Source organism: Phyllobates terribilis, unplaced genomic scaffold, assembly GCF_046119375.1.
Source record: "Phyllobates terribilis strain yellow unplaced genomic scaffold, ASM4611937v1 Scaffold_5__5_contigs__length_657084704, whole genome shotgun sequence".
NCBI classification, from domain to species: domain Eukaryota; kingdom Metazoa; phylum Chordata; class Amphibia; order Anura; family Dendrobatidae; genus Phyllobates; species Phyllobates terribilis.
In genome coordinates this window covers 65,361,302-65,387,814 of record NW_027362765.1, presented here as the reverse complement: position 1 = coordinate 65,387,814, position 26,513 = coordinate 65,361,302, and the positions used below count along the sequence as shown (strand labels likewise).

Here is a 26,513-nt window from a genome sequence, read left to right as displayed (position 1 = left end):
TCCCCTGCCCAGCTGCGGGGCTGACCCTCTGTAACTCTCCCCTGCTAGCTGCAGGGCTGACTCTCTGTAACTCTCCCCTGCCCAGCTGCAGGGCTGACCCTCTGTAACTCTCCCCTGCCCAGCTGCAGGGCTGACCCTCTGTAACTCTCTCCTGCCCGGCTGCAGGGCTGACCCTCTGTAACTCTCCCCCTGCCCAGCTGCAGGGCTGACCCTCTGTAACTCTTCCCTGCCCAGCTGCAGGGCTGACCCCCTGTAACTCTCCCCTGCCCAGCTGCAGGGCTGACCCTCTGTAACTCTTCTCTGCCCAGCTACCTTTTCTTCATAACTATCACATAAAAGTGATTACAATGAATCATAACGTTAACTATATAATCACAATACTTTGCATCAGTGTCCTGTAATAACAGTATATCCTGCATCAGCACAAATAACTGTCACCCAGCAATTCTCTTCAGGAGGTGCCAGGATCTTCCATTCCTTTACACCAGAAACATGGCAGTGAGTTTTCCTTGTTTTCCCGCCGTCACAGTCCTCAGATCTTAACCCTATAAAGCATCTCTGGGACGAAGTAGAATTGGTTGTTCAGAACATCTCAGCACCTTCATCTAATTTCCGGCAACAGCAAGAACCTATCCTGGTGGCATGGGCCAGTATTCCTGGAGAATAATCTCATCACCTTGTACAATCTATGACTCGATGAATTGCTGCAGTTCTGAAGGGCAAAGAAGATCCTACGTCCTACTAGATGGGTGTCTCCCTACATATGGCCATTCAGTGTATGTTTTATATCTGGTGGAGATGACTGGATAAAGCTGATCAAAGACATTAGATGTTGTCTGGATCTTCTCAAATGTCTTCATCTGCCTGTGCCTTTCACAATATTTCTTTTAGGGTGAAGATCTGCCCCATATTAATACTACAGAGCCATATGTGAGGGGTGATGAGCGGTGTAAAGAGGAGATTCCTACAGATAACCGCACGGGTGAGTAGTGACCACTAAATGCTGAGAAGTCACAGGTTCTAATCAGTCACTGACTTGTAGAGTAACTTTAGACATTCAAGTTTTTTGGGGTGTGTTCACATGGAACTTTTGATGTGGAATTAGGGGCTGATTCATTAAAGTGGTTGTACGGGACCATTTGTATTACAATGTGTTAATTCGCAACTGCCAGCGCGTTAGTTCTTATCTGACTGTGGGGCCCACCGACAATCTTTGATGGCACAGATCAGTCACAGGATGCTCTTGTTTTTGATTCGGCATCTTCTGGTGACGTCACATTGACAGAGCAGCGACTTCTCTTTGACTCTGCTCTGTTGACGGCGTGTGACCGCCTATGTCATGTGATTGATAGTTTAATTGCGGGAAGCAGCCTGTCAATCACCATGATGTCTGAAGTCACGCCTTGTCGACAGAGCACCCGGAAGAAGAGCTGCTCTGATGATGTGGAGCCGCTGAATAGCTGGCAGAAGCAGTAGATGACCACCGGCAGGTTATTGCCTCTGTTAGCAAAAATGTGCCTGTCTAGTTTTTAAACTCATAGAAGAAAAAATAAAAGTCTTTGACAACCTCTTTAAGACTGCCACCGTGCACACCAGTATAAATGAAGGGAGGCAGTGGAGTAAGCAATGCTGAATTCTTTAAGAAGCGCACTCCTTTAAGACACTTAATGAATGCAAAGCATCTTCTCAGTGACGCATCTGTTCACCTCGACACTAGTGGTAACCAAATCAGGGATAGAATTGCGCAACATTTCTGATGTGGGTAGTGTGGTATAAGTTTTCATTAATTTGAGTGTAAATACACATTTGAAACATGTTGGTGTCCTCTGATATAACACAAAAACATTACCAGCCACAGGCTTCACTGTTAGGCTGAGAAAATGCTCTTGTACATAAGAACCTCGATAGCATTTTTCTTTACATGCTCTAATATACTGGTCTATACCGATATCTCTATATGCCAGTACATTAGAAGATAAAATAAAGATGCAAAACAATTACAATAAACAAACACAATTTTTATAGTGATCAATAAATGCTGTAACTAAAATGGTTGAATTTTTTGGTGCGCTCTTTTTACACAAGAACCGCATACGCATGTGCCTCTGATGTGTCCATTCACTGCAATAAAGCAAATGTACACAGAAGCAATAGCTCAGGGGAAGGTCATTCTGTATTCTTACGTCGGCTCCTGTCTCTGAGGCTAAAGTTTGAATTTTCATGTAAGGCATTCAGACTTCCCGCTGCTGTAGACATGGAGTGTGATGAGGCTGGATGCAGATGGCCAAGTCAAAAATAGTGACAGTCATGTTTGCAAATTGCGGACTTGCTTTGTAAGTCGCTTTAGATTTGCATTATATCTTGGATCCATTAAAGGGACATCAGAGCTCACAGCTCTGCAATAGAGATAGGAAGAGAAAGTCCTAAAACATTTGACATATACGTCTGACAGTGTGTGTTGTACAACTGCAGCAGTGAAAGAAGATGAGTGTACAATTCTCTGAATTATCCAGAGATTAAGTTGACAGGTAGAGAGACAGAAGATGGGTGCCAGCAGCAGACCCGGAGCCAGTGAGATTGATCTGGGATACAGTGTAGCAGGGCTAGCATCTTGTCTTGCTTCATTTTTATTACACAATTTTTTTTTACTTTTCATGCACAAGAAAGCAGCAAACCAACACAATATTTGTCAAAGAAAATAAAATCTGAACTTTGTGTCAGTCAAAGAAAATCTGCTTGTCACAAGCAACTGATTGTACTAAATTTTTCAATTTATTTTGTATTCTTTTTGTGAAGGGAATAATTGTCCTAAATCCAATAAATACACTGCTCAAAAAATAAAGGGAACACTTAAACAACAGAATATAACTTCAAGTAAATCAAACTTCTGTGAAATCAAACTGTCCACTTAGGAAGCAACACTGATTGACAATCAATTTCACATGCTGTTGTGCAAATGGAATAGACAATAGATGGAAATTATTGGCAATTATCAAGACACACTCAATAAAGGAGTGTTTCTGCAGGTGGGGACTACAGATCACATCTCAGTACCAATGCTTTCTGGCTGATGTTTTGGTCACTTTTGAATGTTGTTTGTGCTTTCACACTCGTGGTAGCATGAGGCGGACTCTACAACCCACAGAAGTTGCTCAGGTAGTGCAGCTCATACAGTATGGCACATCAATGCGAACTGTGGCAAGAAGGTTTGCTGTGTCTGTCAGCGTAGTGTCCAAAGGCTGGAGACGCTACCAGGAGACAGGCCAGTACACCAGGAGACGTGGAGGAGGCCGTAGGAGCGCAACAACCCAGCAGCAGGACCCCTACCTCCGCCTTTGTGCAAGGAGGAACAGGAGGAGCACTGCCAGAGCCCTGCAAAATGACCTCCAGCAGGCCACAAATGTGCATGTGTCTGCACATACAGTTAGAAATCGAATCCATGAGGGTGGTATGAGGGCCCGACATCCACAGATGGGGCTTGTGCTCACTGCCCAAGACCGTGCAGGACGCTTTGCATTTGCCACAGAACACCAAGATTGGCAAAGTCGCCACTGGCGCCCTGTGCTCTTCACAGATGAAAGCAGGTTCACCCTGAGCATATGTGATAGACGTGACAGAGTCTGGAGACGCCGTGGAGAGCGATCTGCTGCCTGCAACATCCTTCAGCACGACCGGTTTGGCAGTGGGTCAGTAATGGTGTGGGGTGGCATTTCCTTGGAGGGCCGCACAGCCCTCCATGTGCTCACCAGAGGTAGCCTGACTACCATTAGGTACCGAGATGAGATCCTCAGAGCCCTTGTGAGACCATATGCTGGTGCGGGTGGCCCTGGGTTCCTACAAGATGATGGCATTGAAGCTATGGACTGGCCCGCCTGATCCCCAGACCTGAATCCGATTGAGCACATCTGGGACATCATGTCTCGCTCCATCCACCAACGTCATGTTACACCACAGACTGTCCAGGAGTTGGCGGATGCTTTAGTCCAGGTCTGGAAGGAGATCCACAGGAGACCATCCGCAACCTCATCAGGAGCATGCCCAGGGAGGGAGGTCATACAGGCGCATGGAGGCCACACACAATACGGAGCCTCATTTTGACTTGTTTTAAGGACATTACATCAAAGTTGGATCAGCCTGTAGTGTGTTTTTCCACTTTAATTTTGGGGGTGACTCCAAATCCAGGCCTCCATTGGTTAATAAATTTGATTTCCATTGATGATTTTTGTGTGATTTTGTTGTCAGCACATTCAACTTTGTACAGAACAAAGTAATAATGAGAATATTTCATTCATTCAGATCTAGGATGTGTTATTTGAGTGTTCCCTTTATTTTTTTGAGCCGTGTATATATTACTCTGACTATCTACCTCAGTAAGTGGTGTGGGTGGGTGTCACAATTTTCCTTAAAAAGTCGCCCCTTTTTTTCTAGTCAAATTTCACATACATATACCACATCAATACAACTGTAGTTGTTGAATTTTCAGACATGTACCAAATCTTGTTTTTTCTTTTTTGAGAAGGGAATTGTTAAAAAAAATAGACATTTAACTGTACATGTCTGTTTTTGTCCACCTTTATACTGCTTTATTTTGATAAATATCTGGGAAGAGAAACACTGCAGCCTGGTGCACCTGACAAAAGTCTCCTCACGTTGGCATGTCACACTCCACAAGGAGAAACGTTACCCCTTGGATCCCGGTCAGAATCCTCTCACCCAGCCAAATCAGAGCTCACATTTTGCACTGATGAGGGGCAGTACACTTAAACAGTATCTGCAAATTGAGATTCTGGTTTGGTTTGTATCCTAAGTCATGTGCCAAGGCTCATTGAGGGTCAATATTTACTTGTAGAATTGCTACTTTCTATAGGTGGCGCTAGAGTTCAAGTCACCTTCATCTCTGGAGAGGCACATTGTAACCATGATGTGTATTTCATTGCCCCACATCTCCTATGTTAAAAACTAGAGCTAATGATTTAGCGATATGGTAATATTATGTTCCCTTATGGTCATAGAAATGTAACGAACCTCATTTGAATGCATTTACAAAGAATTCATGAAAATTTGGTGAGCAGTGTAATTAGCCATGGCCATAGGGGAGGACTGACCTTATAATGTTACGTAACTGACCTGCTAGATAGATAGTACAAATAGACGTCTCTCTTTATCTACTTTTAGTGTGAAAATCTGATGTAGTTTTAGGTCAAATTTATGCAGAAATATAAAAATTTTTGAACGATTTACAAACTTTCAAGCACCAATGTAAGGCTAAGTGATCTACAAAAGAACCAGGGATGGACAACCATGTTTGCAGAGGACACTGCTGTAGATACTTATTCAGATCCCCCAGTGCTCCCATATTCATTTAGCCCATGTTTCTATTGGCTTGCATGACATATATAAGAATATGTAGCACTTGTTTTCCTTTCTTCTATCCACTATTTAGTTATATTAATAATATATTTAAAAAACTTTACTTTTTCTCCAAAGCCATAGCTTGTGTACATGACCCATCTGCTCCAATGTACTTTGCTCTGTATTACAGGGCTTGTACCTGTCAGAGAATGTATGAGAAGGAGTCGCCTAATGAAACTGATTACAGATCCCTTTTATGAGTCTGCTCTGAACATGTAACTGAAGCCGATTCATGACAATCACGGGGAAACATGAACAGAGAAGATGACTATAATATAATAGTGAACATTAGTAACGACATAACCTGGTGATCTAACACTGTAATCTCAGTCCCTCTTTGTGGTCTGTTGTCTTAGTTTGTCAATAATTGAATTGTATTAGAGTTTGCATGGAAATGCAAAACAGTATATAATAAAATAACTAGTAATATAAATCCAGTGCAATGTTACTGACAAAAATAATCATTTGTATTCTTGGCAGATGACTGTACCAGGAGCTCAGAGGGACGTCTGATACACTCAGATTTTTCAGGAGATTATCTTGGTGTCACACCAGATACTTATGAAGAACATGTCATTATACCAGATACATCTCAAGATGTTATCAGAAAAAATCTGTCATCTGATCCTTTTCAGCAAGACCTTTATTCTGCTTCATCAAGGACAATTATGAAAATCATAAGTCACAGAAGGACTGTTGAATATGAAATGGCTGACATAGAGGAGAAACCATTTTCATGTTCAAAATGTGGGAAATGTTTTTCAAGGAAATCATGTCTTGTTAGACATCAAATAATACACACAGGGGAGAAGCCATTTTCATGTTCAGAATGTGGGAAATGTTTTAATAGAAAAACAAATCTTGCTGCACATTTGAAAATTCATACAGGGGAGAAGCCATTTTCATGTCCAGAATGTGGGAAATGTTATAGTGAGAAATCCAAACTTGTAACTCATCAGAGAATTCACACAGGGGAGAAGCCATATTCATGTTCCAAATGTGGGAAATTGTTTAAACAACAATCAGTTTTAATTAGACATCTGAGAATTCACACAGGGAAGAAGCCATATTCATGTTCAGAATGTGGGAAATGTTTTACACAAAGATCAAGTCTCGTTACTCATCAGAGAACTCACACAGGAGAGAAGCCATTTTCATGTGCAGAATGTGGAAAACGTTATAGTGAGAAATCCATACTTGTTAAACATCAGAGAATTCACACAGGGGACAAGCCATTTTCTTGTTCAGAATGCGGGAAATGTTTTACACAGAAATCAAATTTTCTATCACATCAGAGAAATCACACAGGGGAGAAACCATTTTCTTGTTCAGAATGTGGGAAATATTATAGTGAGAAATCCAAACTTCTATTACATCAGAGAATTCACACAGGTGAGAAGCCGTTTTTTTGTTCAGAATGTGGAAAATGTTTTAACCGGAAAGCACATCTTGTTATTCATCAGAGAATTCACACAGGGGAGAAACCATTTTCATGTTTAGAGTGTGGGAAATGCTATTGTACAAAATCTGATCTTGCTAAACATCAGAGAATTCACACAGGGAATAAGCCATTTTCTTGCTTAGAATGTGGGAAATGTTTTACACAGAAATCAAGTCTCATTACACATCAGAGAATTCACACAGGGGAGAAACCATTTTCATGTTCAGAATGTGGGAAATGTTTTACAGATAAATCATATCTTGTTACACATCAGTTAAGTCACACAGAGAAAAAGGTATTTTTATGCTCCGAATGTGGAAAATTTTTTAAACGAAAATCAGCTTTAATTGTGCACCAGAGAATTCACATAGGTCAGAAGCCATATTCATGTTCGGAATGTGGAAAATGTTTTAAAATGAAACACCACCTTCTAAAGCATCAGATAACTCACGCAGGGAAGAAGCCATCTTCATGTTTCAAATGTGGAAAATGTTTTACAGAAAAATATAGTCTTGTTAGACATCAGTTAACGCACATAGGGCAGAAACCATTTTCATGTTCAGAATGTGGGAAACATTACAGTACGAAATCAAAACTTGTTACACATCAAAGAATTCACATGGGAGAAGCCATGTTCATGTTCTGATTTCAACTTAAAACATTTTCAACATTCTGATCTTGTCAGACATCTGAGAACTCTTACAGGAGAAGCTATTTTCATGTTCAAATTGTGGGAAATTGTTGAAGCGGAAAACTAATCTAGTTACACATCTAAAAACTCACACAGAAAAGTAGCCATTTTCTTTTTTTCAAATACAAAGGTTTTTTGATTTTGTAACATCATAATATAATAATAAACAAAAAACTAAAGTCTGGAAGAAGACGACCAGAAAAAGAAGGGATATTGTCACTGGGATGCTGCGACAGAGTGGGCCCAGACGATCTCGGCATCTGGTTACATGTACATCTGCGCTGGTTAGAACTCCTTCACCTTCCTTTTAACAGTTCAGGTTTTCCTTGCTTTGTTATTGAAACAGTCCTGTTTGTCTCTTGAAGCTCTTCATCCTGAGTTGTCTCAGCTGTACTGAGTTCATCACTTCCCTCTGGTTTAAATACTCTCCTCTAAGCTTCAGTTGTTGCCAGTGATAGCTTGCAACTACCTGGTTTGGAGCTGGAGGAGTGAGCTGATAAAGGAGCAGGCATTTGGAGTTGTTTCAGGAGATATCTGCATGTAGTTGGTTTGTGTGTGTATTTCCCAGTCTCTATTCCCCATTTGGTTTGCCTCCTTTCTCTCCTTTCTCCTTCCCTATTGCCCATGAGAGTTTATTTGTATGATTGCGGTTTTCTTTTATCCCTGTCAATTTCCCCAATGTGTCTTTACATTGGAGCAGGACTAGCATTTCTGTTTTCCTACTCCCTAATCACTGTGGTACTTGGGGTAAGACAGTGATCGGAACATCATCGCCGCACGGGGTGAAAGAACCCATCCAGGGATGCTAGGAAGCTCAGGGTGGCGCAGGGCAAGTATCACAAGTAGCGAAAATAGGGTCTTATCTGACATACAACTGGAGTTATTTATCAGATTGTACTAACCTAATTTATGACTTTAAAAAGCGTTTTTAAATCCCTGCTGCGGATCCACGGGTTGTTAAACCGACAAGCAGGAAGATAGGAATTATTTGTGAATACCACCCGTGCTGCTGTGTATGGAAGACATCAATTCCCAGGGATTTATTCAAGCGTGGTTTTTATTCAACACGTTTCAAAGTGTCAAGCACTTCTTCAGGAAATCACCACATACCTATAAATCCCTGAGAATTAACATCTTCCTTACAAAGCAGCGTGGAAATTATCCACAAATTATTCCTATCTTCATCCATACCTCGGGGCAGAGCTTCCTCCCCCTTCTGTCTCACCGTGTGTTGTCTTGCTTCTGGTAGAGCCCACCTTATCTGGATCAACTATGGATCCTGATATTGCTCTGGCAGAGAAATTACAAAAACTATGTCTGGAGGTAGCAGACCTGCGTTCATTTGCCTTGCAGCATCCACCATTGACCCCAGGCTTAGTCTGCTGCTCTTGGGCAACTCACATAGGAACCTAAAGTAGGCTTGCCGAATAGATTCTCTAGGGGCCGGGACAAGTTTGTGGTATTTAATAAGGCCTGCAAACTATACTTTAGGCTATGTCCACATTCCTCGGGTACCGAGGAACAGCATGTGGGGATAGTCATCTTCCTTCTACAGGGGGACCCCCAAGCCTGGGCATTTTCCTTTTCGTATGGTTACCAGTCGCTCCAAATAGTCAAGGGATTTTTTAGGGCTCTGGGGCCTGTGTATGAAGATCCCGACTGTGTCTCTGTGGTTGAATTGAAATTATGTCAACTTCAGCAAAGAGACCAGCAAACGGAATAGTTTTACTCCCAAGTTGCGTAGATGGTCCACGGACACTAGGTGGAATGATCCCACACTCCAGAGTTCATTTTGGCAGGGGCTTTCAGAGAGGGTGAAAGATGCCTTAGTCCTGTATGAGACACCTGTTTCCCTGGAGGCCACCAAGTCTCTTGCTATCCATGTAGATCGCCGTCTCCGAGAGAGACAAAAAGAGACCACAATTTTCGGGGGCTCATGTCTCTAATGAACCTAGGTCTGAGTCCACTGCGAGGAACAACTCTTCGCTCCGGTCCTTCAGTGGGTTTACGTAAAAAAGAAGTGTTTTTTTGTGGTGGGAGGGGTTATTTTCTTTGTACCTGCCCATCCATACATAACCCCGCAAACAGGCGCCAGACAACTAAAGAGCCCTGGTTGCGTGGAGGTTAGCAACCTGGGTGTACATATTTACTCGGTAGGTCACAAGTCTTTCTACCTGCTGATAACCTATTAGGTGGAAGAAAGGTGTTTATTTCTGCCTTTTTGGATAGTGGGGCAGGGTTTAATCTGGTTGACAGCCAATTCATCCGGGCCCAGGGTCTTTTTCTTCATAAGTTGTCAAAACCTATACCCATAATAGCTATAGATTCTGCACCCTTGAGCCAGGGGTATTTTACTCAGGTTGTTCAAGACATACATCTCAAGGTAGGGGCCATGCACACGGAATCTATCAATTATTATGTGCTAGAGGACTTGCCCTCCCCAGTGGTTCTTGGACTCCCTTGGCTGATGTTACACAATCTCTGGTAGGCATGGGAAATAGTGAGGTGAAGTGAGTGCTGTCATAATAATTGTATGTGCACCCTTATATCCATGGTAGCTAGCAGGCCTCTGCCGGAGTATCTGTCTGATTTTGAGGATGTGTTCTCGGTATAAGGGTGTCAGGAACTACCTCGTCATTGACCATATTCTTGCTCTATCAATTTAATTTTTGAGGCCAAGTTGCCTAATAGCAGGCTATATAATATTTTGGGTCCTGAGAGGCAGGTTGTGAAGAATTGGCACCAGAGGGACCCCGCAGAAACCCACCGCTGCCACCAATGTGACGGATCCACACCCGCCTGACGTCACAATTATGTTAGACGGAGCGCGTGATACCCTTTTCACCAATGTGACGTTCCACACCCCCTCAAGGACGCGTAAGGTCAGATTGGTACAGTTCTACACAGACACCCCCCCTGTCTACACGGGTACAGGAAGGCACCAGGGAGCGAGATGAAGTGGCCCACTCAGTCACTGACGTGGCACCACACTCACACCCCTGACAGGTTGAGAGGCTCCTTCACTAGCTACAGTAAGGCAGACCCTGGAAGAGCTGCCACCAGTTTCTATTATATGTAACGGGCTTATATCGAGCTAGAAACCCGCCCGGTAGCGTGTTAGGCCGAACAACGGATGTGAGAGTTTGTGGATCGAGATAAAAGAACAGCCCAGGGTTAAATTCTATATTTAATCGCCATAAGGGCACACCAGATATTACACTATATACATAATGGTTATACGTACACAATGGTCAGAGTTGCAAACACGATAATATGGGTACAGAAGATATACAGCAGTTATTACGAGTCAGTTACCGATCAGTTGGACGACCTGGCTTTCGGGGGAAGGGCTGCCATATGGGAGGCTTGCGGGCCCTCTCTTTGTTGCCAGACTTTTCCCCCCACAACGTGACGTCATGACCTTCCAAGGAAAAAAGACACTGGGCTGTGGCAGCAGGGTTGGTTAAACTCTCTGGGTCACTCCCACTACTGCCCCCTGGCTGCGCTCAAATCTCCACCCCTGTTCTCTCCAAGCTACAGATTCCCAAAAACTAAAAGGGGCCATACTGTTACGGGTCCGGGTAGTGGAACCTCTGTGCCGCGGTCAAGTAGGGACCCAGAGGGGCGTAACTAAGTAACCCGAACCGACCCTGGTCGGACGGCGGCTAACAACTCCGTGACCAGGGAGGATCCGGGCAGAGGGACCAGGTGCTACTCTGGGGACGACCTTGTAAGAGAGCAGGTGGCTCCCACGGGTCAGATGGCTGGGACTGACCGGTATGGCGGATGGACACAGCAAGCAGGCAGAAGTCTCTGGTTAGCTGACAGGTGGTCACGGTACGTGACAGCAGAGCAAGTGGTAGTCTCTAGGTTTACCAGGCAGGTGGTCACAGCAAGTGACAGCAGGAGCCTCCAGGTAGGCTAACAGGTGGTGACGGCCAAGCAGGCTGAAGTCTCTAGGCTAGCAGGCAGGTGGTCACGGCAAGTGACGGCAGAGCCTCCAGGTAGGCTAGCAGGTAACAGACGGGTAGCAGGTGAGCGCTCCCAGTTGAGCGGGTTAGCAGGCACGGCAGGTAGCAGCAGGTAACTGGCAGGTGCTTCCTGGTAAGCAGGTGGACTTGCCCATAGACAGACTGGCGGATGACTGGAGACAGACTGTCGGGCTGGAGAGTAGACAAGCTGGCAGACAGGACTGGTAGTCAGGCTGGCAACGGGACCTGAGGGCTGAAGCAGAGGTAAGTATACTTGTGCAACAACTTTTGCTCAGGCACTTCCATTTTGGAGGAGGTACCTTATATATGGGAGGTCCTCTGGCAATTGGCCGGGGACTCCTTAGGACGGAGCACGTGGCCCCTTTAAGAGAGAGGGAGCGCGCGCCCTAAGCACAGTGCCCGCCGACAGCAGCAGGAAGAGGAGCGCGGGAGGACGCCGCGTGGGGAGGTGAGAGGGACGGCGTCTCTGCCGGCCAGGGGGCTGAGACGCCGATGCTACACATACCTTCTTATTGGCGACGCTTCGGATGTGGTCCAGTTGGCGCTTCCGGGGCGTCGCGTCTGCTTTGACGGGCGTTGCTGGGGGGCGGGATGTTGGGGTGGCCCCGGCGCATGCGCCAGACATGCCTTCCGATCGGCGGCCATCTTCTTCTGGTCACATGATGTCACACGTGACCACTTTAGCGCGCTATTTAAAAAGATGCCGGCTTCTGGACCAGCGACGCCTCTTGATAAAGCGATCTACGCGAAACGCGTGTCGAGGCTTGCGGGCCCTACACCTGTTTTCTCCTGCCTTGCTAATTTACCCTCCTGTCCTTTTTGCCCCTGGTGCTTATATTGGTGAGTTATCTTTATATAGAGTATTTGTATATGCTGGGTGCTCTCTGAATGCTTCATGTTTCTAAGCTAATTGTATATGTATTTTGTATCCAGACTCTCTTTGACCTTTGGAGTAATGGACTCCTTGCTCCCAATTTCAGTGTATCATTTTTCATGTAAGCCTTGTCATTTCTGCACCTTGGGAGAATATTTCTATTGATGGTCCACTTTAGGATGTTTTCCTTGATTACCTTTTGTACTAGTCTGTATGTTCTCCCTCGCTGCAGTGTGACTTTGGCCGCCTTTTCTACTTTCTATTTTTTTATATGTTCCGCAACTCACATGTATTTGTAATTCACACTTTTTAATGTGATCTTTTGATATTTAATAAAGCTTTTTCTATTTACGCCGTATACTCGATGTTCTCCGGTTTTTTTACATACCTTCTTATTGGATGGTCCTAGGGAGCCGGTTCTGGGGTCATCGGACCCAGCCGGGCCCCTGCTACACCTGGATACCAAACACCGGGGCCCTAGGGGCCCCTGCAAGGCTGTGTCGGGTACCACCCTTTCCTTACATGCTGGGCTGTGTTTGAAGCTAGGGTGACATTCCCCCTTCTTTTGGGTTTCCAAAAATCTATTTTGTGTATCTGGGATGTTTCGTATTCCCATAACTCGGTGTTGAATTATAGCATCTTACACAAAGGAAGCCGCATGGCCGGGGGAGGGGCCGCCCTTTGCCACTAACAGCTGCTTGAAGGAATGGCACTCCCTGGCTCTAGGCCCCCTCCCTTGCAGCTGCTGTGTCTCAGATTTGCATATGTAGACCTCTATAACCCCCGCCAAACAGTGCACAGTGATTGACATGGTATTATCTTGAATATTCTTCACACCTCCCCCCTTTAGAGGGCAGCACCACCGGGTGCTACCCCGCATGCAAGCCCGCAACTTCCCCTTGTCTGGATAAGCCGTCGGCATGGGGGTCCAGCGTAGCAGCCTCCCATTCGTTCTGGATACAGTGTGTAACCAGCTGAGGGTGCTTGTGGTCTGTTTCCATGATGAGTTAGCGTCTATACAAGTATGGCTGCAGATGCTGCAGGGCCCACACAATTTCCAGACATTCTTTCTCCTTCGTGGAATAGACCACCTCCCCCCGGCAGGAGCTTCCGGCTCAGGTACAAAACAGGGTGTTCATGGCCCGTAGTGTCGACCTGGCTGAACACAGCACCGAGGCCAAAGTCACTGGCGTCGGTCTGCACTACAAACGGCCGCGCGAAGCCGGATGCCTGTAGTACCGGGGAGCTAGAAAGGGCAGTCTTCAGTGCCCGGAAGGCCGTCTCACAGTCCAATCGACTGAGGAGGGCAGCTTCTTCTTGGTGAGGTCCACCAGGGGCTTTGCCAGGCTACTATAGTGAGGGACGAAAGTCCTATAGTACCCGGTGATGCCCAGGAAGGAAATCACCTGTTTCTTTGTCCTGGGGGTGGGCCAAGATGCGATGGCATCCACCTTCCCGGGCTCTGGCTTCAGAGCTCCCCCACCTACCCGGTGACCCAGGTAGTGGACCTCAGTCATACCCAGCTGGCACTTTTCCAGCTTAATGGTCAAGCCTGCCTGTTGGATCCGCCCGAGCACCTGCGCCAGATACCCCAGGTGATCCTCCCAGGTGGGACTGAAGATGGCAATGTCATCCAGGTATGCGGCCGCTACCCTTCGAGTTCCTTGAGCAGCGTATTGACCATCTGCTGAAAAGTGGCAGGGGCATTCTTCATGCCGAATGGCATCACTGTGGACTCGTACAGTCCGAATGGGGTGATAAAGGCAGAGCGTTCCTGTGCCTCAGGGGTCAGGGGAATCTGCCAATATCCCGGCTCAGATCCATGATGGTCAGGTACTTGGCCCCAGTCAACTGATCGAGCTGGTCATCATGGTGTGACATGGGGTACGCGTCGGTGACCGTGACAGCATTGAGCCCTGTAGTATCGGCATCTCTGCCCCCTGACAGGCAGAGACGCCGTCCCACTTACCGCCGCGCTCCCTGCCCGGCGTCCTCCAGCGCTACTGCCTTAAAGGGGCCGCGCTCGCCGTCCTAAGGAGTCCCCTCTCATATAAAAGGCACCTCCTCCAAAATGGAGGTGCCCATGTAAGGTTGTAGCTTTGTGTGTTATACTCTGCTTCAGCCCTCAGGTCCCGCTGCTAGTCTGACTACCAGTCCAGCCCGCCAGCCTGACTACCAGTCCAGCCCAAAACTGGATCCCATATTCTAGATGTGGCCTCACCAGTGATTTATAAAGGGGTAAGAGTACATTGGGATAGCGGGATTTTATTTCTCTCTTTATACATCCTAAAATCTGCGGCTGCTGCTTGACATTGAGTACTGCTGCTCAGCTTACTTGTAACCAGAATACCCATGTCCTTCTCCTGTTCTGTAGTCCCGAGTATGCTTCCATTTAATGTATATGCAGCAATAAGATTACTCCATCCTAGGTGCATTACTCTACATTTATCTACATTAAACCTCATCTGCCAGGTGTTTGCCCATTCAGTCATCTTATCCAGATCGTTCTGCAATATTGTAATGATTTTAATATCCTACATAGTTTGGTATCTTCAGCAAAAACTGACACTTCACTCTCAATCCCATCCACAAGGCCATTAATAAAGAGGTTAAAAAGAATCGTCCTAGCACAGATCCCTGCGGCACCCCACTGCTGACTATATCCCATTTAGAGAACGTACCATTTATGATGACTTTGTTTCCTATCATTAAGCCAATTCCTTACCCATCTGCATATATTTCCCCCAAGTCCTTGCTTCTGTAGTTTCAGTATAAGGCTGTTATGTGCTACAGTATCAAATGCCTTTGCATGGCGGAGAGGATATTACACCTCACCCTAGAGATCCTCTTCCGGCTTACTGGAGAGGTGAGAGATTCTGATGACGTCACATTACATCATTCTTATCTATGGGAATAACAGATGGACAGAACTGGAGAGGTGAGGACTCTGGAAATGTCTGTAGTGAGATTTATTAATGTATCTCTCCATAACCAGGATTACACAGTAGTGAAGAAGACCTCTAGTGAGCGCTGTCAGGCCCCTGTGTCTGAGGGATGGGGAAGACCCCTGAGCCCAATTATGGGGCCTTTACTTCACCCCCTGATACATGAGGCAACAATGGCCAGAAGATCCTAGAACTTGTTACGGATCCGGGTGGTGGAACCTCTGTGCTGCGGTGCAAGGAGGGACCAGAGGGGCGTAACTAGGTATCAACTCGGACTGACCAAGGTCGCACGGCGGCTCAATCGACTCCGTGAACCAGGGAAGGACCGAGCAGAGAGACCAGGTGCTACTCTGGGCCAGTCCTTGTATGAGAGCAGGTGACTCCCACGGGTAACTAGCAGAAGCCTCCAGGTAGGCTGGCTGGTAGGCATGGCAGGTAACTGGTAGGAGCCTCCAGGTAGGCTGGCTGGTAGGCACGGCAGGTAACAGGTACGTTCTCTGGGTAGTCAGGCTGGCGGACTGGACTGGTAGTCAGGCTGGCGGACTGGACTGGTAGTCAGGCTGGCGGACTGGACTGGTAGTCAGGCTGGCGGACTGGACTGGTAGTCAGGCTGGCGGACTGGACTGGTAGTCAGGCTGGCGGACTGGACTGGAAGTCAGGCTGGCGGACTGGACTGGAAGTCAGGCTGGTGGCGGGACCTGAGGGCTGAAGCAGAGTTTAGAACAAAGCTACAACCTTGCACGGGCACCTCCATTTTGGAGGAGGTGCCTTTTATATGAGAAGTCCTCCAGCCATTGGCCGGGGACTCCTTAGGACGCAGCAGCAGCAGGAGAGCCGGAAGACGCCGGGCCGGGAGCGCGGTGGTAAGGGGGACGGCGTCTCTGCCTGTCAGGGGGCCGAGACGCCGATGCTACAGAACTCACCTACAAGATGATTGAGCTGCTGACTGGAGAGGTGACACTGCTGGGAATGCTGGGACATTATACAGTAACGCTATGAAGGGATCGGGGTATGACGGTATCATTGTATGTGTCAGGTTCCTATAAGGTGTCAGGATGTCACCATCTATTTCTCCATGGAGGAGTGGGAGTATTTAGAAGGACACAAAGATCTGTACAAGGACGTCATGATGGAGGTTCCCCAGCCCCTCACATCACCAGGTAATAGACAGGACTAAATACACACGGCCTATAATTATCTGTATGTAAGGAATGAATTCACTCCCTGTACATGTATCCTCCAGTTCTATCCAGTAAGAGGACAACACCAGAGAGATGTCCCCATCCTCTTCTTCCACAGGACTGTAAACAAGAAAATTCCAATGTTCCTCAGGATCATCAGATAGATGGAGAGACGGTTTCATTAGATCTCCCCTATGATGTGTAGACGGCTGTGAAGGTCTTGTGTTCAGTCTTGTTTTATCCACCAGTATTATACATTGATGACCAATTTATTAGAGACACTTTCACATTCCCATCTGAAACGTATTACACACATGACCGTGGACAGGGCCGGCTCCAGGTTTTTCTGGGCTCCGGGCGAAAGAGTCTCAGTGGGCCCCTTTAACACATACCACGATTCATGATGCAGAGATACGGCGGAGAAGTATATATATATATATATATATATATATATATATATATATATATATATATATATATATATATATATATATATATATAGTACAATGCAAAGATTTCACTTCATGAGTGATATCTATTGTAAATTCCACAATAGCTCAGAAACCGGTGAATCGCTCCACACAGAATACTTGCCCCCATATAAGGCTCCATACGGAATACTGGTCCCCATATAACGCCCATACGGAATACTGGCCCCCATATAACGCTTCATACGGAATACTGGCCCCCATATAAGGCCCCATACGGAATACTTGCCCCCATATAAGGCCCCATACGGAATACTGGCCCCCATATAAGACCCCATACGGAATACTGGCCCCCATATAAGACCCCATACTGAATTCTGGCCCCCATATAAGGCCCCATACGGAATACTGGCCCCCATATAAGACCCCATACGGAATACTGGCCCCCATATAAGACCCCATACGGAATACTGGCCCCCATATAAGACCCCATACGGAATATTGGCCCCCATATAAGGCCCCATACGGAATACTGACCCCCATATAAGGCTCCATGCGGAATACTGACTGTTATGCACACGCCCGGGCTAAGCGGCGTGTGCGTGTGATTGGTAGTGATTCCACTGGACCGTGCCGGAGAGTGAATGCCTGGAGGGGCGTGACTAAGTATTCACCCGATCCGACCAGGGTCGCACGACGGCATACGACGCCAGTGCACCAAGGAGGAACCGAGCAGAGGGACCAGGTGCTACTCCAGGACAGACCCCGGACACGGCTGTTGACCCACACAGGGGAATACAGGAACAGGCTGGTAGGCTGGCACACAGACTGGTGGGTATAGGCAGGCACGACTGGTATGCAGGCAGGCGGGTATGCAGGCAGGGGGGTAAAGGCAAGCACAGCTAGAGTGCAGACAGGGAGGCACTAGCAGGTAGGAACACAGGCGGGATAGGACCCAGTACACACCGGGACTCAGGAACAATACAGGCAGAGGGTTACAGGCAAGCACAGCTAGAGTGCAGACAAGGCTGAGCAGGGAGGACAGGGCTCTGTTCACACGGAACAGACAGGAAGGGAAAGACAGAGCCAGATACTCACACAGTACTTGCAGAGACAACAAGCAGGAGTTAGGTACGAGTTCAGACTCTGCAGAAAAAGGAAGGGAACGGACATAGAGGCAAAACAGGTAAAGGACAGGAGAGAGTTCAGACTGGAACTGAGTGTACGGAGGAGACCGACACTGCAGAGGGATACAGGAGCGGGTCTGGGAATACGGCCCCCAGAGAGGCGGAACGAACAGGCAAGGAGCGTGTTCAGACAGGACAGACCAGACGCAGGAGCGGGTCTAGGAAATCGGCCACTAGAAGGCGGAACGAACAGGCAAGGAGCGTGTTCAGACAGGACAGACCAGACACAGGACTCAGTTCAGACACGGGAGCTGATACCGCAAAGCAGGAGACATACAGGACTCAGTTCAGACACGGGAACTGATACAAAAAGCAGGAGACAAGAGACGGGACCTGGCACCTTCAGAGTGCAAGCACACACTGAAGGAAACACTATGCACAGGCAGGGATAGAAGGGAGCTGCTGAGCTATATACCAAGTGACAGACAGCAATAGGCTGAGGACGCACAAGGGGTGAGACCCACAGCAGGTACAAAAGGCAGGAAGTGATCGGGCGCCGCCCTTAAGCAGCAGAAACAGACACAAACAGACAGCATGGAGGGAAGCCAGAGAGACATTCTGGACAGGAGATCAAGTGCGCCCTCTTGCACAGTGGGAGATGGACCACCATGCAAGGACGCCGCCAGGTATGTTACAGTACCTCCCCCCTTACGCCCCCTCTTCTTCAGGCCTGCCAGAATCTTCCGCAGGGAATTCGAGGGCCAGTCGTTCACTGGGTTGGAGGGGGACAGAGACTTAAGGGTAATCTCTGCTTCGAGGTACATCTTGTCAAGCTCACAGGAAGAAATAGACGGGTTATCAGGTACATAATGAGGAAAAGTCACTGTCTCTTTGTTATCTGGTGGTATCCCGGAGGATTCAGGAAACAACTGGAGGTCCTCCGCCGGGTCAGAAGAGTGCAGAGGCTCAGAGAAAACAACTGCTTCAGAGTACACTAGGTCGGACTCACTGGAGGAAGCAGGCGAGGTATCGGGTACCGAGTATAGGAAAGTCTCTGTCCATTCACCACCAGGTGGCACCCCGAAGGGTTCTGGAGACAGCTGGCGGTCCTCCGCCTGGTCAGAGGGGTGTAGAGACTCACGGGTAACCTCTGCTTCAGAGTACACTAGGTCGGACTCACTGGAGGAAGCAGGCGAGGTATCGGGTACCGAGTATAGGAAAGTCTCTGTCCATTCACCACCAGGTGGCACCCCGAAGGGTTCTGGAGACAGCTGGCGGTCCTCCGCCTGGTCAGAGGGGTGTAGAGACTCACGGGTAACCTCTGCTTCAGAGTACACTAGGTCGGACTCACTGGACGAAGCAAGCGAGGTATCAGATCCAGGATATAGGAAAGTCTCTGTCCATTCACCACCAGGTGGCACCCCGAAGGATTCTGAACACAACTGGAGGTCCTCCGCCTGGTCGGAGGGGTGTAGAGACTCAGGAGTAACCTCTGCTTCGGAGTACACTAAGTTGGACTCACTGGACGAAGCGAGCGAGGTATCAGGTACAGAGTATAGGAGAGTCTCTGTCCTTTCGCTACCAGGTAGCACCCCGAAGGGTTCAGGAGACAACTGGAGATCCTCCGCCTGGTCGGAGGGGTGTAGAGACTCGGAGGTAACTACCACTTTGGGGTACCCATTGTCAGGCTCACAGGACGAAGCGGACAAAGTATTGAGTACCGGGTGTAGAGAAGTCTCTCTCCATTTGTCATCGAGTGGTATCCCGGAGGGTTCAGGAGGCAACAGGGGATCCTCCGCCAGGTAGTAGAGGTGCACAGACTCTGAGGTAACCACAGCTTTGGAGCATCCTTGGACATGCACACCGGTTAAAGAGAAAGAAGCATCTGATGCCGGGTGCAGGAAGTTCTCCTGTGTGGAGTCTGGATGGGCAGAAGTCTCTTCGGCCAGGAGAACTGGTGCACTACCCACGCACATTACCCATTGGGGTTTCTCCGGGATACAGGGAGATGAAGCTTCAGTAGGGACTTCAAGGTTGGGGTCAGGAGGTCTCAGGGAGGACAGACCCTGGCGTGACGGCTTGCCTCTAAGTCTAGCACGTCTGGACTGCCTCTTGAGGTTGAGAGAAGTATTCCGGAAAGCGTAGTCACCCTGTGAGGATTCTGGGTGGGCAGTAGTCTCATTGGGCTGGAGGACTATTGCGCTACCCACACACATTACCCGTCGGGGCTGCTCCGGGATATTGGGAAGTGAAGCTTCAGCAGGGGCTTCAGAGTTAGGGTCCTCGAAGACCATACGAAAGGCCACCAGGAAGGCCTGCAGGTCAAGGATGACAGGATCCCATGCTTCCCATAGGGGGGTGACCCATTTCAAGGCATCACCCGCTAGGTAGTCAATCATAAAGGCCACTTTAGCCCAATCGGAAGGAAAATAGAGAGGGTAGGCCTTAAAGTGTAGCATGCATTGCTCCACAAATGCACGACACTGTCTTGGATCCCCATAGTAACGTGGCGGATCCGCAGGAACGAGAGCAGATAGATCCATCTGGACGGGTGCGTAATTCGCCTGGAACTCAGCTAAAGGGGGAAAAAAAAATTTATTTATTTTATTTTAATGCATGTATTCGCTGGAAAAACTTCTCAAAGAGCGAAGGCCGTGGGGCTCAACGGGAACCATGGCCTGAGCATGCTGTTATGCACACGCCCGGGCTAAGCGGCGTGTGCGTGTGATTGGTAGTGATTCCACTGGACCGTGCCGGAGAGTGAATGCCTGGAGGGGCGTGACTAAGTATTCACCCGATCCGACCAGGGTCGCACGACGGCATACGACACCAGTGCACCAAGGAGGAACCGAGCAGAGGGACCAGGTGCTACTCCAGGACAGACCCCGGACACGGCTGTTGACCCACACAGGGGAATACAGGAACAGGCTGGTAGGCTGGCACACAGACTGGTGGGTATAGGCAGGCACGACTGGTATGCAGGCAGGCGGGTATGCAGGCAGGGGGGTAAAGGCAAGCACAGCTAGAGTGCAGACAGGGAGGCACTAGCAGGTAGGAACACAGGCGGGATAGGACCCAGTACACACCGGGACTCAGGAACAATACAGGCAGAGGGTTACAGGCAAGCACAGCTAGAGTGCAGACAAGGCTGAGCAGGGAGGACAGGGCTCTGTTCACACGGAACAGACAGGAAGGGAAAGACAGAGCCAGATACTCACACAGTACTTGCAGAGACAACAAGCAGGAGTTAGGTACGAGTTCAGACTCTGCAGAAAAAGGAAGGGAACGGACATAGAGGCAAAACAGGTAAAGGACAGGAGAGAGTTCAGACTGGAACTGAGTGTACGGAGGAGACCGACACTGCAGAGGGATACAGGAGCGGGTCTGGGAATACGGCCCCCAGAGAGGCGGAACGAACAGGCAAGGAGCGTGTTCAGACAGGACAGACCAGACGCAGGAGCGGGTCTAGGAAATCGGCCACTAGAAGGCGGAACGAACAGGCAAGGAGCGTGTTCAGACAGGACAGACCAGACACAGGACTCAGTTCAGACACGGGAGCTGATACCGCAAAGCAGGAGACATACAGGACTCAGTTCAGACACGGGAACTGATACAAAAAGCAGGAGACAAGAGACGGGACCTGGCACCTTCAGAGTGCAAGCACACACTGAAGGAAACACTATGCACAGGCAGGGATAGAAGGGAGCTGCTGAGCTATATACCAAGTGACAGACAGCAATAGGCTGAGGACGCACAAGGGGTGAGACCCACAGCAGGTACAAAAGGCAGGAAGTGATCGGGCGCCGCCCTTAAGCAGCAGAAACAGACACAAACAGACAGCATGGAGGGAAGCCAGAGAGACATTCTGGACAGGAGATCAAGTGCGCCCTCTTGCACAGTGGGAGATGGACCACCATGCAAGGACGCCGCCAGGTATGTTACACTGACCCCCATATAAGGCTCCATGCGGAATACTGACCCCCATATAAGGCTCCATGCGGAATACTGGCCCCCATAAAAGGCTCCATACGGAATACTGGCCCCCATATAAGGCTCCATACGGAATACTGGCCCCCATATAAGGCTCCATACGGAATACTGGCCCCCATATGGAATACTGGCCCCCATATAAGGCTCCATACGGAATACTGGCTTCCATATAAGGCTCCATACGGAATACTGGCCCCCATATAAGGCTCCATACAGAATACTGGCCCCCATATAACGCTCCATACAGGATACTGGCCCCCATATAATGCTCCATACAGGATACCGGTCCCCATATAATGCTGCATGCAGGCTGTTACCCCCCACATAATGCCCCATACAGGCTGTCCCCCCCTTATAATGCTCCATGCAGGCTGTTACCCCCCACATAATGCCCCATACAGGCCCCTCCCTTTTAATGCTCCACGCAGGCTGTTACCCCCCACATAATGCCCCATACAGGCTGCCCCCCCCTTATAATGCTCCATGCAGGCTGTTCCCCCCCACATAATGCCCTATACAGGCCCCCCCTTTTAATGCTCCATGCAGGCTGTTACCCCCCACATAATGCCCCATACAGGCTGCCCCCCCCCTTATAATGCTCCATGCAGGCTGTTCCCCCCCACATAATGCCCCATACAGCCCCCCCCCTTTTAATGCTCCATGCAGGCTGTTACCCCCCACATAATGCCCCATACAGGCTGCCCCCCCTCTTTATAATGCCCCATGCAGGCTGTCACCCCTCCTCTTTATAATGCTCCATGCAGGCTGTCACCCCTCCTCTTTATACTGCCCCATGCAGGCTGTCACCCCTCCTCTTTATAATGCCCCATGCAGGATGTCCCCCCCTCTCTTTATAATGCCCCGTGCAGGCTGTTCCCCACCTTATAATGCCCCATGCAGGCTGGTCCCCACCTTATAATGCCCCATGCAGGCTGTCACCCCTCCTCTTTATAATGCCCCATGCCTCCATACATTAAAAAAAAAAAAAAATCAAATACTCACCTCCCTTCTCCTCACCTGCTACCTGCTGCCCGCCGCTCGCTGCTCGGCTCCGAACTCCAGCGTTGTCGGCGTCTTCCCGCTCAGCGCTCCCTGTGACGGCTCAGGGGAGGGCGCGGTGTAAAGACGTCACCGCGCCCTCTGACCTGAGACGTCACAGGGAGCGCAGAGCAGGAAGACAGCTGATCTGCGGAGGCACGGGGAGAGGTAAGTATCCGCCTGCCGGGGCCCTGAGCAAGCGGCGGAGAAGGGCGGGTGCTGACACCGCTCTCCTCCGCCCATAGCCCAGTGGGGTGCGCGACCGCCAGTGGGCCCCTCTGCCTGCTCAGGGCCCCGGCATTTGCCCGGGTGCGCCAGGTGCTGACGCCGGCCCTGACCGTGGAGTTCAGCATAAGGGCGCTGTCAGACAGCTGTATAAATCAGACTGAGATCAGAGCGCAGTGCATGTACTGGCCTGTAGTTCTCCGATCCAGAGCGTGACAGCTGCATAGAAATACATAAAGCTGTCACTATCGTGTTGGTAGAGCTGCCGGCCAGTCCCTGCAATGCGTTCCGTTCTCAGTCAGATTTATAAGGCCGTCTGACTGCGCCCTAAATCGGAGTGATGAGTTTTTAGAATGGGGAGACTGCGCAATCTGAATCACTTTGAACACTGTCACAGCATGAGTATCTTTTGCATGCAATGATGTGAAGAGTATACTGAGAATGATGTGATCAATGACAAATTTCCAGTGATATTGGATCCCATGGATGTGAACAATAGTTGTGAGAACATGTGGTGCAGTTATACAGACTGCAGCTGAATACTGCGCTAGTATTCAACTAATGTGGGCAGTACGGTGGCTCAGTGGTTAGCACTGTTGCTTTGCAGCGATGGAGTCTTGGGTCCAAATCCCACCAAGGACAACATCTGCAAGGCGTTTGTATGTTCTCCCTATGTTTGCGTGGGTTTCCTCCCAAACTCCAAAGAAATACTGATAGGGAATTTAGATTGTGAGCCCCAATGGGGACAGCGATGATAATGTATGTAAAGCGCTGCGGAATATGTTGGCGCTATATAAAAATAAAGATTATTATTATTAATGTGTCTGAATGCAGCCATCATTCTTTAGAACAGATGGGCGATAGCAGCAGGAGACCAGTTCCAGTGTCAATGATGACCAATGGAAAAGAAAAAAACTTTATTTGTCAAAAGAGAGCAAAAATAATATAACTGAGCAATGAACATTATCTGTATGAATTAATCCAGATTGATGATGGAGGGTCAGAATTTGGCACAAGCAGCAGGAATCCATGTACAGTCAATGGTGAACAGGTCAGACTGGTGGAGGTAGAGTAATATTGTGGAGGATATTTTTTTGCACATTCTGGGTCCTCTGATACCTGTGATGGATGTTTTGATACTAGGACAAAAGTATTGTTACCCATCAATTTTGTCCCTTCATGGCACTGTGGGTTATTGCTGGCATTCCTGTTGGTGGGGCATCTCACTGACAACAGCACAGTATGATGCCCCTCTATATCTGCGTATAGCAGGGCAGCTAGCATCCAATTCCTGTGATTGGTGAGTTTGCCTACACCTATCGCTGTTGGCCTCCACAGTATTTGCGGTTATTTCTCTGTGCCCAAGCACTTAAATTGGCTAAGACACTATGATCAAAGGCAATACATAGGAGGCATGTCTGGCCGGCATTCAAGTTATTGTCCCATCCCCTGATGACGCCGCATCAGCAGTGAAACATTGGGAGGACGTGTGCTATAATGTATATGTCCTCCCCTGCCAAATAGGGATGACACACTGGGGTGCCATCATCGGTCAATCTAAGTAGATACTTGTATACTTAATATAATATAGACAGACTAAGGACATATTTTTACTATTACGCCATTTTAATTCTACATTCACTAAGAGTTACGTTTTATGGCCTGGCTGTGAGGGATAATGTAATGGGATTCTCCCTTCTTCCTCGTTAACACCTTTACCCCTGAAGGGGGTTTGCACATTGATGACCAGGCCAATTTTTACAATTCTGACCGCTGTCACCAATAACTCTGGAACGCTTCAACGGATCCCCCTGATTCTGAGATTGTTTTTTCATGACATAATGTACTTCATGATAGTGATAAAATTTCTTCAATGTGACTTGCGTTACTCTGTGAAAAAATCGGAAATTTGGCGAAAATTTAGAAAAAAATTTCAAACTTTGAATTTTTATGCCCTTAAATCAGAGAGATATGTCTCACAAAATATTTAATAAATAACATTTCCCACATGTCTACTTTACTACATCAGCACAATTTTGGAACCAAAATTTTTTTTTGCTAAACCAGCGACCACTGATTTCTCATTTTTCCAACAAAACTTACAAAACCATTTTTTTAGGGACCACATCACATTTAAAGTGACTTTGAGGGGCCTTTGTCAGAAAATACCCAAAAGTGACACCATGCTAAAATCTGCACCCCCTCAAGGTGCTCAATACCACATTCAAGAAGTTTATTAACCCTTCAGGTGCTTTACAATGAGCATTTAACTTTTTTTCACAAAAATGTTACTTTGGACCCAAATTTTTTTATTTTTGCAAAGGTAACAGGAAAAAATGGACCACAAAATTTGTTGTGAAATTTCTCCTGAGCACACCGATACACCATATGTGGGGGAAAACCACTGTTTGGGCGCACAGCAGGGCTCGGAAGGGAAGGAGAGCCATTTGACTTTTTGAATGTAAAATTTGCTTGAATAATTAGCGGACGCCATGTCGCGTTTAGAGAGCCCCTAATGTGCCTAAACACTGGAAACCCCCCACAAGTGACACCATTTTGGAAACTAGACCTCTCAGGAAACTTATCTAGATGTGTATTGAGCACCCTGAACCCCCAGGTGCTTCACAGAAGTTTATACCATTGAGCCGTAACAATAAAAAATTTAAATTTTTCCCACAAAAATGTTTTTCAGTCCCCAATTTTGCATTTTCATAAGAGTAGCAGGAGAAATTGCTCCATACCATTTGTCATGACGACATCTGGTCACCATGGCAACAATCGGGACCCCGTGGGAAACCCCCTCTTCCTGCTCCCACAATGCTGAGATCGACTTCGATCGCAGCATTTCAGGGGTTAATGTGCCAGGAGCGGTGCAGGACAGCTCCTGGCATATAGTACCGGGTGTCAGCTGTTAGAATCAGCTGACATCCGGCGGCGATCATGCCCGCACAGCCTCTGTGCGGGCGCGATCAATGAGGTGTAATAATATGTACCTGGTCATTAATACCCAGGGCGCAGGTACATATTATCATGCCCTACGTCAGAAAGGGGTTAAAGGGAACTTGTCAAGTCCCAAAACGTTATTAACCTGCAGATAGTGGGGCTAAATCGCAGGTTAATGGAACTCTAAAGACGTGTGGCCGCCGGACTGAAAGTCCAGTTAACAGGG

General features: G+C 48.0%; 2 protein-coding genes and 1 pseudogene across 2 annotated transcripts in view; 2 read left to right on the top strand and 1 right to left on the bottom strand.

Moving 5' to 3' along the window:
• The window catches only part of LOC141270722 (uncharacterized), a 44,805-nt pseudogene extending 32,037 nt beyond the window's left edge, over window positions 1–12,768 (top strand).
• A 3,546-nt stretch (window positions 12,769–16,314) lies between these two features.
• LOC141271456 (zinc finger protein 667-like) lies at window positions 16,315–16,741 on the top strand. The gene is made up of 2 exons (XM_073681527.1): window positions 16,315–16,515; window positions 16,599–16,741. Exons 1-2 carry the CDS (start codon window positions 16,383–16,385, stop codon window positions 16,739–16,741), a joined length of 276 nt encoding a protein of 91 aa, XP_073537628.1. The 5' UTR covers window positions 16,315–16,382.
• Window positions 16,742–24,733: 7,992 nt separating this feature from the next.
• The window catches only part of LOC141270749 (alpha-N-acetylgalactosaminide alpha-2,6-sialyltransferase 2-like), a 94,376-nt gene continuing 92,596 nt past the window's right edge, over window positions 24,734–26,513 (bottom strand). Inside the window, exon 9 of the mRNA XM_073680857.1 lies at window positions 24,734–25,234. Coding sequence (XP_073536958.1) covers window positions 25,193–25,234 — 42 coding nt within the window. The 3' untranslated portion in view covers window positions 24,734–25,192. The remainder of the gene's footprint in view (window positions 25,235–26,513) is intronic.